This window comes from Pteropus medius, unplaced genomic scaffold, assembly GCF_902729225.1.
Source record: "Pteropus medius unplaced genomic scaffold, Ma_sr-lr_union100, whole genome shotgun sequence".
NCBI lineage: Eukaryota > Metazoa > Chordata > Mammalia > Chiroptera > Pteropodidae > Pteropus > Pteropus medius.
The window spans coordinates 830,780-844,815 of NW_024343733.1; the positions used below are offsets into that span (position 1 = coordinate 830,780).

The 14,036-nt window shown below is 52.3% G+C and overlaps 1 protein-coding gene across 1 annotated transcript; it reads left to right on the plus strand.

Annotated features, from left to right (window-relative positions):
• Positions 1-8,647: 8,647 nt before the first annotated feature.
• Positions 8,648-13,463, plus strand: CFAP73 (cilia and flagella associated protein 73). The gene is made up of 6 exons (XM_039868195.1): positions 8,648-8,805; positions 10,275-10,389; positions 11,195-11,299; positions 11,634-11,834; positions 12,350-12,571; positions 12,871-13,463. The coding sequence occupies exons 1-6, from the start codon at positions 8,750-8,752 to the stop codon at positions 13,081-13,083; spliced, it is 912 nt and encodes a 303-aa protein (XP_039724129.1). The 5' UTR covers positions 8,648-8,749; the 3' UTR covers positions 13,084-13,463.
• The last annotated feature ends 573 nt before the right edge of the window (positions 13,464-14,036 follow it).

Consider the following 14,036-nt stretch of genomic DNA (forward strand, 5'->3'; position numbering starts at 1 on the left):
GGCGGGAGGTGTCGCAAGAAAGTCACTTACACATTTCCTGGGGTCCGTTCGGAGATCCTAGAAGTGTGGGGGGGCGAGAGGCCTCAAACATCCTTCTGTCTCTTTTCGTTTCCTATTAAACCCAGACTGTGAGAGCGGCAGCACCCACGTCACGGGCTGGCACTGCGGGGGAGGAAGCCGCGGCCAGAGGGGGAGGGGCACAACCGCCACAGCGATGATAAAAGTCATCAACAATTGTTTGAAAGCTTACTGTATGCCAGGCACTGTTCTAAACGGTTTTCCGGGACGATCTCATCTTCATCCTCGCAATAACTCTATGAGCCAGGTACTCTTACCCACATTTAACGGATAAAGAAATAGGTTCAGAGAGGGGTAAATAACTAGTGGGAGGTCTCAGCCAGTAATTGGTTTGCCTTCCTGAATGCGAATCCTGACTCCCTCACTCGGCAGCTGAGGAGTCTTGGTCAAGTCAGCCTCTCTGTGCCTTGTTTGGTTTTATCGTCTGTTCCGTGGAAGAACACACACAGGATTTCGAGATGATTCGGTGAGATAAAGCAGATACAGGTCTCAGAACAGTGACAGGCACATAAGAAGCTTCAGAAAGTGTTTGATGTTGCTCGAATGTCACCTCTTCCGAGAAGTCTTCTAGGATGCCCACCCACCCCAGGCAGACAGAGGTTTTCTTCCCTTTTTTCTCTGCTCCTGCGGCTCCAGGTTTGGACATTTTTCAAGTTTTCAATGAGATAACGTGACCGGAAGGGCCTGCCCCACGGCAGATACTTACACACACTATTTTCTCCCGTGAGTTTGCTGTTTACCTGCCTAAGAGTTCTTAGAAGAGCCGATAACGAGCCTGAGTCACTCCGGGCAGCCCAGGGCTGGGCGTCAATGGGAAGGCCCCTGCCGAAAGAGTTTGGGTGCTGACGCCCAGACCTGCAGAACCGGGAGTAGCCACAGGTGTAGCCCAATGATCTGCTTCCCAATCTCCCTGTTTGACTTCCCACCAGCACCCCAGCTGGCCTCTAGCTTCCAAAGACTGGGCCTCAGTTACCCAATCTGGGAAATGAGTCTCGCAGGGCCGGCCCCAAGCCTTAGAAGTATTGCAACATCCTTCAGAGGGGAATGAGGAGTGATCGCGAGTTGAATCCAAAAACAGTGGCAGCCCCAAGGGAGCAGTTAAAGCACCACCTGTAATCATCAGTCACCCCAGATCCTCACCAAGGGAAAATGGTACTTGCTAGGTGACTGCTACTCCAAGACAGGTGTCCTGCCCCCAACTTAAGTGGGAGCTTTTGGCTGAACCTTTTTCTTCTGAGATCTTACAGAGACCTCAGGTAGGCTATCCAGCCCCTGAGAACCCCCGATGGAGCCTGGGGAGCCTAGTTCCGGGGCTACCTGGGATGTGAGCCAAACTGTCAGCAGCCATATCAACCAGTCTTCTAGAGTCGAGCAGGAAGTCACATTCCCGGACACCCCTCCCCAGGCCTCCAGGGAGCCAACTCTGTCACCTGTCCAATATCCGGCGTCTGACCCTACAATTTGCCTGGAGCTGTGGCCACAGTCCCCAAACTTTCCGAATGACCTAGCCACTTCCTGTTGTTCTGAGATGCTTTGACCTGAAACTGGCAGAGGGTTTGAGGTCTCCCAGGACAGCTCCTGTCAAGGGACCAAAGCGGGAAAGGTGGCCCAGAGAAGGAGTGTGACCTGCTGAAAGCCACCCACCTAGGAAAGCGGAGGGCAGGCTCATCAGCACCCGGGCCTGGGCTGTCATGTGGGAAAGCTCTCACCTTTCTCATGAGGTTGTGAGCATTAATCAAGATGGCAGTGTAAGGCACCTGGCATCGTTCCTGGCACATAGTCGGTGCTCAAGAAATAGTTAACGTCTTCCCCTTCCCCTTCCCCTTCCTCTAAGCTCCTTGAAGACGAACCTACGCGCATCTCCTTACCAACTCCCTACATAGTCTAGAACCGTGGGATGCACACAGCACACACAGCAGGTGCTTCATAAAGGCTTAATTAAGCAGGAGGGGATGCTGAGCTTGGATTTAAAAGCAGAGGTTTTAGCGTCCAGACGACCTGGGTTGAATCCTGGCACCTGCACTTGGGAGCTGGATGTTCTCAGGTAAGTGTGTTACCCTCTCGGTGTCTGTTTTCTCATCTGTAAACGGGATAATAATAGCGCCCGCATCATAGGCTGAGTGTGAGGATGGGGTGAAATAAATGTCAGAGGTTTAACACAGCCTGGCATACAGCATGTGCTCAATAAACGGCATGGCCATCATGGGGTGTCCTAAACCCACCGCTGTGCCTGACACAGAGCCCCGCTTGGTGACTGAGCTCAGAGCCTGGGGTGGAGCACCGGGCCCAGCCCTGAATTCCAGGGATGGATGGAGCGGCCACACATCAGTGGCCAGTGCAGCTCTGAGTGGCAGACCTGAGGGAATCTGGGAGTTTGCACCCAGCTGAGAGATCCGATAGCAAGATCCCAAGATTGGGCCTCACTTCCCAGGACAGAGTCCTCCCCTTGGTCTGCGATGCTGGGCCCAGAGTCCTGGGAGAGCTCACACACACGAAGCAACAGGGAGGGCTGAGCTGAAGCCATTCCTACTGGTGCATGAGAGCCAGCTGTGTCTGTCCCGGCCTTTCCAGGTCCATGTTCAGCAATGCCACATTGGGAACTGAAAATCAACCATGGCAGGAGAATTTACACCATGGAAATTGGCAGATACCGTGATTATATATTTTTTGGAGATTCAGTTAAACAACACACCACTGGGCATAAGGTCCCCTAGGCACCACTCCTGATTTCAACATTCAGGATTTTACCCATATCCCCACCCACCCCACACTGCTTTTGCTCTACAAGTTTCTTTATGTTCCTTTTTCTACATATTTTCTTGTTTAAGTCCTACAGATACAATTGAATAAAGATGGGGAAGGGTGGGGTGAAATAAAGTACAGACAATGTGATGTCAAGGTAATGGAATACCATACAGTCATTAAAAAGGATAATCTCAGAGACTCTAACGATAGAGGAAATGCTAAAACAAACAAACAAACAAATAAATAAAACTCAGTATATACAACCATATAAATAGCACAATCCTGATGCCATGAAATAGTATATGCATACACAAATCTAATATTCTTTTTTTTATCCAACAAATATGTTTTGAGCATCTACTATGTCCCAGGCAGCAGAGATACATGAGGTATAGGACAGCCCAGCCCTGCTCTCGTTGGCTCTCGGTAAAGCGGGAAAACAGGTAAGAGTGATGTGCAGTAAAGAGTCTACTCTTAGCACGAGGTAGAAAGCGATGTGATGATATAAAGCAGGCAAGGGGGAAAGCTGGGGCTGGAGGGCTTTCTTCGACATCATGGCATGTACTTCTTCTATAATCAAAAAATCATTTGCACTCCCTCCAGCTTCTGAAGGCACCACTGCCCTTGTGCGGCTCCCACCTTCAGGAAGCCCTGGATGGCGGCTGGGAAGGCAGAGACAATCACGTGCCCACCCCCACCCCTGCATTGGCACCGCTCCGTGACCTTAGTCTCTTGTCCCCTTGTTTTGTGGTGATTTACATGCTCGTCTTATCTCCTAAATGTCAGGGACAATGTCTGATTCATGCCGCAACTCCCACACCACTTGGCATGTAAGAAAGACTCAAAACGCACTCTGCCAGGTTAAATAGAATTCGGTTCCCCTCAAGGGCTAGAATCTGGCCTCTCTCGTTGCGATAGCAGCATTATCAGTTTTCACTTCCTTTCTCCCCTCGGTGCCTAGGCCTACAGCTTAATCATTGCCAACCTACCACCTCCCACGCCACCGCCCCCTCCCCCAAACCGGGAGGCAGACCCCGCCTCTGGCTGCACAGACCCGTCCATCTCTATGCCTCAGTGCCTCCTCCTGGAAATGGCACCTTCCGAGGCCAAGATCAGGGCAAGCCAGACCAGGCCTGGCCAGGTTGGAGTAAGGAATATGTTCTTTGTCTTGGGAACACAAAGCCCCATTTGTGATCACTGGGCACGAGTCTGGGCAGGGAGCCACATGAGACAGGAGGCGGCAGTGGGAGGAGTGGACACGATTTTCAAAAGCCCCTCCTGCCGGCCGGCTGCCGAGGAAGCAGTGTGGTAAGTCCCCTCCTCCCACACCCTGAAACACAAGGTGTCTGTCAGTCCACACCCCACTTCCTCCTTCCTCGGTGTTACTCCCCCAAGTGCCCCCCCAACCGTACATACACCCCACCTTCGAATGGAGAAGGAGGAAGGGGGAAGCCACTGAAGCCTGAGACTTGGGGCTGGGGGTGGGGAGAGTGGATATTTCCAGAGCTTGTGCATTTGTGGCCAAGGGCAAGGCCAGCGGAGAAGCTGTATCCTCCCATCACTCAGCAGCCCCACCCAACCCATCCCCCAAGACGAAGCGACAGAGACAGATGGGAAGCTGGGACCCTGGCCTCGGTATCATGGCATGGGGAGCCCCGAGAGGACTCGGAAGCAGCGCCCCATTTAACAGAGAGGAATGCTGAGGCCTGGGGTGCATTGGCTACGAAGACAGGTTGTTTAGGGACCTTCTCTTCCCCTCTCCTCCATGCTGTGACCAGTTCCAGAGCAGGGATGGGTTGGATTATCTGGATATAAACAAACAGCAGGGCGCATCACTTCTCAGCCTCATGTTCTGGGAGGAGTCCCCTAACCTCCCCTGGGCCTACATTCCCTTTCTGTCACTTACTGTAGCACAGGTCTGGCCCCTCCTTGGCCCTATCCAGTCCTGACCTACCCCATCATCCTTCGATTCTGCGCACCAACCTACAGACCTTTGTTCTCTTCCAGGAGGAGCCCCATCATCCTGCCTCAGGGCCTTTGCACATGCTCTTCCCGCACCTTAGAACACTCTCCCTCTCTAATCACCCCTCCTCATCCTTCAGGTTGGGGTTCACATGTCACTCTCTAGAAGGCCCCCTCCGTGCACTCTACACCTCTCCTCCTAGCTCTATCAGCGTGTGATGACGTATTTGCAGGGCTATTGAATTCCCTTGGCCTCCCCATCAGCCTGCAAGCCCCATAAGGGCGGGGCTTGTCTTATCCACTGCTATATCCTCACACAGCACCTGGCACATAGTAGAAGCTCAATAAACATTTACCAAAAAAAAAAAAAACCCTCTGAAAGGAAATGAAGAAGGGAAGGATGCACATCGGCTTTAAGAGGATGGCATCCTCTGTGGAGGGAAGGAAAGGAATGGGCCTGACGTGAGAAAGACCCAAGAAGAGCTCAGCTGCATCTGGGGTGCTGTGGTTAAGACGGCAGACTACGTCCAGATGGCCTGAGTGCAAATCCCAACTTAGACTTGACACCGAAAGCACAATACATAAAGGCAAAGGAGGCATATCGGACCTCATCGACATTTAAAACTTACTTTGCAAAAGGCCATGTGAAGAGGATTAAGAGACAAGCTACAGACTGGGAGAAAATAAATATCCAATAGAGCCAGGGTCCCCAACCCTGGGCTGCGAACTGGAACCAGTCCGTGGCCTGTTAGGAACCGGGCCGCACGGCAGGAGGTGAGTGATTGGCGAGCAAGCGAAGCTTCATCTGGATTTGCAGCCGCTCCCCAGCACCAGCATCACCGCCTCAGCTCCACCTCAGATCGTCAGGCTTTAGATTCTCACAGGAGCACCGGTCCCTGGTGCCACACAGGTTGGGGACCGCTACAATAGAGGATTACCTGAAACACATAGACATGTATCTAGAATATAGTAAAAAATCTTAAAACTCAGCAGTAGGGGGGAAAAAGGCAACCCAATTAGAACATAGGTAACAGACACGAACAGATATTTTGCCGAAGAGGATATACGGTTGGCAAATTAGCTCGAAGAAGATGGCAATCATCATTAGCCATTAGAGAAATGCAGGGTAAAACCACAATGAGATACCACTACACACCTATCAGAATGGCTAAAAAAAAGAAAAAAAAAGAAAAAGAATAGCGAGGATGCAGAAAAAGCTTATACGTCGTTGGTGGGAATATAAAATGGTACAGACACTCTGGCAAGGAATATGGCAATTAAAAAAAAAAAAGAACTAGGCATGCACCTACCATAGGACCCAGCAATTTCTCTAGTGGGCATCTGATATGCCAGGGAAATGACAACTTATGTTCGCACAAGATCCAGAACACGAATCTTCAGAGTGGCTTTATTCATAATAGCCCAAAACTGGAAACAACCCAAATGTCCTTCAACCTGAATGATTAAACCAACTGTGGCCTATCCATACTGTGGAATTCTACTTAGTAATCAAAATGAACAAACGCTGGTACATCTCAAGGGAATTATGCTGAGTGAAAAAGCCACTCTCCAAAGCTTACATAGTATACGATTGCAATTATTTAACATCTTCGAGGTGACTAAACCATGCAGAGAGAGAGGAATGGCTGCCAGGGGTTAGAGAGGCAGGTGGGAGGTGGCTGTAGCTATTAAAGTGTAGCAGGAGATGAATGTTTTGAGATGAATGTTTTGTATCTTTTTAAAAATTTTTATTTAAATTTATTGGGGCAACTTTGGTTAATAAAATGATATAGGTTTTGAGTGTACAATTAATTCTATAATACATCATCTGTATATTGCACTGTGTATTCGCCACTCACAGTCAAGTCTCTTTCCATCATCATATATTCGACCCCCTTTCCCCTTTGCATCTTGACCGCGGTGGTCACAAGAGTCTCATGTGACAAAACCGCAGAGAAGTAGACACGCACAGTCCTACAAATAAGTGCAGCTCGGAGTGGTGAGATCTGAATGAGGTCAGTACACCGTGTCCAAGTCAACCCCTTGGTTGTCACAGCGTACCACAGTTGCGCGAGGTGTCACCGATGGGGGAAACTGGGCGGAAGGGACACGGCATCTCTGCATTGTTTCTTAAACTGCATGTGAATCTTCAATGATCTCAAAATAAAAAATCCAATGCCTACAGCTGCACACCTATTAGAATGAGTTTTTAAAAACCTGATAATACCGACTCCTGGGAAAGACATGGAGTGGTCAGAACTCTCAGGCATCACTAGTACGACTATCAAAATGGCACGGCCACACCGCAAAACAGCATGCAGTGCTTTATACAGGTAAACATACACCATATGACCTAGCAATTGTACTCTGATGCACGCACACGAGTAAAATGAAAGCTTATGTTCACACACGAAAGAAACTGCACATGAATCCAGGCTATCTTTATAATTACCCAGAACGAGAAATCACCCAACGAGAGGATGAACAAACGATAGTGTGCCAGCAAATACTCCTCAGCAATGAAAAAGAATGAACTACTGATACACACGTCAACGTGACTATTGCTACAGTCTCAAGAGGCTACACAGTATATAATTTCATTTATGACATTCTGAAAAAGGCAAAACTATAGGGATAAAGAGTAAGTCAGAGGCTGCCAGGGGCTAGGGTGGGGACAACGGTAGATTACAAAGGGACAGGAGGACTTTGGGGAGTGATGGAAATGTTTCGTATCTTGATTTGTGCTGGTGGTGGTTACATGAATTTATGCATTTGCCAAAGCCCGTAGAACTGTATGTGAAAAAAATTAATTTTACTCTATGTAACTTTATACCTCAATATTTTTTAATCAAGAAAAAAATAGATCATGTTTCTTGTAGCTTCTCATCCATTTATGTGTAATTTAATGCTAACTGCTCAAAGGTAAAATATACATTATTTTAGCTCCTTTTTAAAAATATGCTTAGGAGTTGTTTTAAGCAATATGTAGGCATTACAAGTCACTACAGTTTTTTTAAAATAGCATTACTCTGTGATAAGAAAATACATTTCTTAAAAAATATATATATATTTCTTTGCATGAAAGAATAAGTTATTTAAAACAGAAAAAGATCAGAAGCAAAGATGACAAGATGCTCGTGTTTGTTATTTCTGAGTGGAAGACCCGTGGGCATTTGTAATTTCACTCCGGGTGCTTTTCCCCAACACCGTCCCTACCCTGGAGTGCTGTTTTAAGGGTTAAATCAGATACTGTCGAGTGCTTAGCAGCCTCACGCCCACCGTAATTACTTGAACGAACTGTGTCGGTTCCTCGCCTACCCCTATCCTCCAAATCCAGATCATGGGCCCCTTCCAAGCTGGGGTCCACCTGGTAGTGCTGATGGCCCCTTTTTATCTCCCTAACCCAGTGGAGGGCTCTATGAGACGTGGCTTGGGTAGCCCCATCCTCAGCAAAGGGAATGGACCCCTCAAAGGGCTGGAACATGGTAGGCACTCAGCACCTTGCCAGGGAGTAAATGACTCCACCCCAGACCTGGCAAACAGTGGGTGCCCAGTAATTTTCTTTTGCCTGGACAATTGAGCACACAGCCATGTTTGGGAGGCCCCATCCCACCCAGCCAGGAAGAGGCTTGACCAGAAATGGGGGCACCAAGCTGGGTATATTCTTGGTGGAGGGACTGGGAGTTAGACTGGGACCTAAAGCCCTCTCCGGAAGAGGGAGAGGCTGCTCCCCTCTCTGTAGCCCCCTCCCTTCTCCTCCTAGGGTGGATTCCCCAGGCTTCAGCCAGGCAATGGAATGTTGTGTGGATGGTTGCCTGAGCAACCAGGGCCTGCTTGGTGGCAGCCTTGGCGGGGAATTATAGAACACGCTGCTGCACCACCCTCCATCAGAAAACCCCAGGGCCTCCTAGGCTTCCGCAAATTCCAGCCAGGTGGAAAGAAAGCCAGGGCAGTCCCAGGAAGAATGGCAGTGTCCTGGGAAGAATATTTTCGACTGGCCTCGCAAGAGAAGCAGCCTAAGTGAGTGGCATGGGGTGGCAGGGAGGGCTGGAAGGAGGGCAGGAGGGGGTGGAATGGCCTATCCTTTCCTCCTGCCCCTGGGGTCCTGGCTTCGTCGGGCTGTTCATGGTAGCAGATAATTGCCCCCACTTCACAGATGAAAAAAACCAAGGCTCAGAAAGAACCAGCAACTGCCCCAAGGTCTCAGGCTACTTAGAGCAGAGCTAGGTCAGTAGCCCAGGTCTCTGATCTGCTCTTGATCCAAACCCCAGCTGAGATTAAGTCACTGGAACCCAGGTGGGAAGGAATTATTCTGTGAACTCCTGCGGACCCCCGTGCCTGCAAACCGCATTTTAAAGGAAGAGTGGAGGAAGCTTGTCCCGTGTCTGCCTTGTGTTCAGTGGTTCAGTCTTAGAACCTGTAAAATGGGAGGGTTTCCCCTGGACCGGAGCTGGGAAAGCCTTGCCGAATGGAATATTAGTGCGTCCCTTCTGCTCCCTACACGGCCGACCCTGTGGGGCTGTGACCAGTCTCTCCTCTCCCAAAGAGCGTATCTCCTAGCACCCAGCTGCCTCCCGGACCCCACCCTGTGCAGGTCTAACAGGCGTCTCAGTCTCAACTTGGCTATAGCAAGGAGCTGATCTCCCCTGCCCCGCAGTGAGTCTCCTTCCAACAGCAACATCCTTCGAGCTCCTAGGTTCACCCTGGACTCCTTTCTCGTCCCCCTTATCACTCCATCACCTCGACTCTCAAACGGTATCCAGAACCGACCCCTCCTCACCTCTCCACTACAAACACCCTGGGCAGAACCACATCATCTCTGTGATCCTGTAACCCGTCACTGGTCTCCTGCAGCTGCCCTGCCTTCCTATTGTCCTCGCCCCCCGAGGCAGCCAGAGGGACCCCTCCTCTGCTCAAAAGCCTCGCGTGCCACCCACCACACTCACAGTCAAGGCCAAGACTCCCTCACCACAGTCTGACCCCACGACTTCTCTGATCTCTCTCTCCTCCTCCCTGCCCTCCCGTCCAGCCACACTGGCCTCCTTGCTGCTCCCTCCCTGGGGGCCTTGCAATAGCTGTTCCCTTGGCCTAGAATCTGTTCCCTGCAGATATCCACATGGCTCGCTCCCTCTTCCCCTTCCGATCTTTGCTCAAATGTCACTTCCTGGAGAGACTTTTCAATGCCTGCATTGAAAGATTTTTCGCCTTAGTACCTACCATATCCTACCGTTGTTTATTATTATTTGTTAGCTTTATTTCCTGTGGCTCAGCAGATGCCAGCTCCTGTAAGGCAGGGCGTTTTGTCTGTCTTGTTCCCAGCGGCAGCCCCAGTGCCTAGAACAGTGCCTGGCACAGACTAGGTGCTCAGTATTTGTGGAATGAGTGAATAATTCAACATCCAGTAGATGGTTAATGGGGGGCATTTCAGGCACTAGGGAGAGTTTGGGGGCCCTGACTCTTGCCTCCTTCACCCCCACCTCCTCCTTGAGCCTCTCCAAGAAGACCCAGGAGCGGAATGCAGACAACTGCCCACCGGTGCTGCGTCTCCTGGAGAAGAGGCAGGAGCTGGCAGATGTGGACCAGAGACTGCGAGCCCAGAAAGAGGTGAGCCCCTACGGCTGTCCTGAGACTTTTTGGGACCCCAGGCCAAAAGAAAAAAAATGGTGGTGAGCAGGAAAATGGGAAATGTCGGAGCCAACTTATTAGCTCCAAGGTCCGAGATAAGTCATTTCACCAATCTGAGCCTTGGTTGCCTCATCTGTCAAATGGGTGTCAAGCGAGATCAGTCGTTGGTGCAAATTAATGTGCGATGAGCACCTGGAATGTACAGGGCACTGTACTGGGATCTAGTGGTCTCACTGTGGTCTCTGCCCTCACGGGGCTCACAGTCTAGAGAAGGAGACAGACCAGTATCCAGCTGGTGACTGCTATAAGCAGGGAAACACTGAGAAGGAACTGTGGGGGCCCAGAGGAAGCCCCTCTCTCTACATGGGAGTGGTCTGTGAGGGCTTCCTGGAGGCAGTGACATCTTAGGGATTGCTGAAGGGCAGGTGGGCTTATCCAGGAAAGGGGGACAAGGTGAGGAAGCAGAAACGCGCAGAGGAAGCAGCAAAAACAAAGACTGGAAGGCGAGGACAAAACACAGGTGCTCAAGTGGCTGGAAGACAGTGTCAAAGGACAGCGGGTCAGACGAGGCCTGAATAAAGGGCAGGAATGATGCGGGGGTGGGGGGAGGGGGCTGCAGAAGGGCATCTGGGCTTCACCCCGCCGGGTGGGAACCGTGGATGGATTTGAGCAGGGGCGCAGCGACAAGATCAGGGACAACAGATGGGGAGGTTAAGTGGAACTTGAAGGCGCTGGATGCCTTGAACCCCCAAACGCACACAGGCACCCACTCCTCACCCCACAGGTGTTCCAGACCACGATGGCAGCCCTGAAACTGCGCCGGGAGCAGTTGGAACAGAAGGAGCAGGAGATACAAGGGTCCTTTGTCCGCTTTGACAAGTTCTTACAGGTAGGTGGAGCCTGCTCTGAGGAGGCAGGTCACAGGGTCACAAAGTCACAATCCTATACGGGCCAGACAGGTCACATAAATTGTTAAGAGTGGGCTTACGAATACAAAGGAGAGTGATGGGCAATACGCACGCACCGCCTGAAGCATTCGAGTGTTTTTAAAGCGTGGGTAGGAGTGAGGGACCCAAATCAGATTCTGGCTGAGTTTGGCCCGTGCGCCATCTGTTTGCTACCCACTGCTGAACATGCGCGTGCCGGCGCGGGGTGGAAGCGGCGAGCTCCGCAGTCTTCCAAGTCCAAAGGGTCGTCGCCTCCTCTCCATCCCTCCTCCCCAGGACGCCGGGGCCCGGCGCAGCTGCGCACTGAGAAGGGCGGCCGAGGAGCGTCACCAGGCGGGGAGCCAGCAGGCGGAGGTGCTGCGGCTACGGGCCCACCTGGAGGAGCTGCAGCGGGAGCGCGCGCGGCTGCAGCGCCGGCTGCAGCGCCTGGAGCCCTGCGCGCGCCTGCTAGGGCGGGTGCTGGAGCAGCTGCCCGAGGTGAGCGCCCTGCAGGAGGTTTGGGGGCTCAGCGCGCCACCATGCCCTCATGAACAGTTTTGGAAGTGTGCACTGCTGGAAAACCCAACTGTATGCCAGGAATCACCACTTATTGGCTATTAAGTGTATGCCAGTGACATGCCTTGTTCTTGAATTCTCTCCAGAGCCCAATGAAATGGGTCCTGTTATTGTCGACCCCATTTTACAGATGGGGAAACCGAGGTTCAGAAAGGTAACTTACTCAAGGACACGCAGGCAGGCAGTGAGGGGGGATCCAGGCACTCAACTATTAGTTGAATGACACCATGAATAAACATGAATCACAGGCAGTGAGTTTAGCGAGGTTTGATGGTGGAGGTGGGGAAGAGCGAAGTTACTCCCACTTCTGGGGCAGGGGCTGTGCGATGCCTGCATTTCACAGGTGGGCTGACTGAAGAGGCGCTGGAGAGCCAAGGGGCTGGGTAGGGCAAGGGGCTTCAGCCCCGGGTGAGTTCCCATCCTGACCGCATGCCCAGTTCCAGGACGTCTCCGAGCTGGTGGCGCGCTTCGATGCCCTGGCCAACACGCAGGCGGCGATGAGGCTCACGGAGCGCCAGCAACTCCGGCAGGTGGAGGAGGAGCGCGCACGGCTGCAGCGGCTGCGGGACACCTGGCGAGACGAGCTGCTCAGGCTCCGCCAGAGGCGAGCTCAGCTGCTGGAGCGCCTGGAGGCGGCGCGGGAGCGCACGCTGCAGTGGGTACGGCCGGCCGGGAGCATGTGGGCGTCGGGACTCTAGCCTCCCACGCCAGAGAAGAGTATCAGGGTTGATGAGAACAGACGGGGCGGTGCTTACCCCAGTGAGGCAGCGGCACAAAGGCGCAGGTTTCAGGCATCAGAAAGCATTTTGGGGCACAGGAGACCAGTCTTATCAGAACCTGACACCGGTCCTGCACGTCTCTCCCATTGGTACCTGGCTGGTGGGAAGAGGATGGGAATGAGGCCCCGCCCTCCTCAGGCCCGCACACCTTAATCAGGAGGGCGCCGGCTGTTCCCCAGGAATCCAAGTGGGTTCAGATCCAGAACACTGCGGCTGAGAAGACCCTGCTCCTGGGGCGCAGCAGGATGTCAGCACTCAACATGTTCCAGCTCGTGTGCCAGCATCAGAAGCAGCCACCTGCCCTGGACATCGAGGACACCGAGGGGCAGCTGGAGCAGGTGAGGGCCCCTCTTCATGGCACCTCCGGCCCCAAACCTTCAGGAATATCATGAAGCTTGAAATCCCACCTCTCTGGGTTAAGCGTGACCTGTGACCATGCGCCTAGCATCACAGATGTGGGCTGGATGGCGGCCTAGGCCCCCTGCCCAGGAATCCTGGGTTGGCCTTGGCTCTGACAGTCGTCTGCTATGTGGCCAGAAGGAAGTCGTGCCCCTCTGGGTCTGTGTCATCACTTATACAGGACGGCCAGGGTGTGTGTATAGTGATGCACGCCGTATGTTCATACCAAGAGTCCTGCTTTTGTCCCAAGTCAAACAGCACACACAAATGAACTCATCACTGAGAATCCAGGAGGTTAAGACTCGCTTTTAATTAATCCTGACCCCCTTGCTCCCAAGGCCTTAGCTTCCCTGGGGAGGATGAGGGCGGCATTGTGCAGTGGGCTTCTTCTCTACACGGTGGCAGCACAAGTGTCCCTGTAGACTAAGTAGGCCCAGTGTTCTATTCATTCAGGTTTGCAAAGGTGTGGAACACATGACCTGGTTTATGGCGGAGGGAGGGGCTTCTGATTTCAGACAATTGTTCTATGTCTAGGGGGTTCCCAAAGCCTGGCCCTCTTGAAAAGTGGGAGAAACGCAAAGGGAGGCACCCGCTTTCCCCCCCGCTTACCCTCCTCCTGCCCTGCACCCAATGCCAGGATTCCAACCAAACGCAAGAGCTAGGTCCCCAGAGCCTACCTTTGCGCCACATCCTGAGTTGGGTGGACTCATGTGGACCACTGCTCTCCCAAGTGTGGCTCTGGTACCCCGAGGTATGAGACGACTCTAGGAGGGATGGAGGCTTTACATGAAGGAACAGTAAAAGCCAGTCCCTTTTCACCCAACCCTCTGACCCCACCATGAAGAAAGGCTGCCTGGGGGTGAGGTTTGTGTGACAAGGTCTTCAACCCGTGACACTCCCTGGTCTCTGGGCCTGAGACCACCCCACCCCCGTTGACAACAGCAGC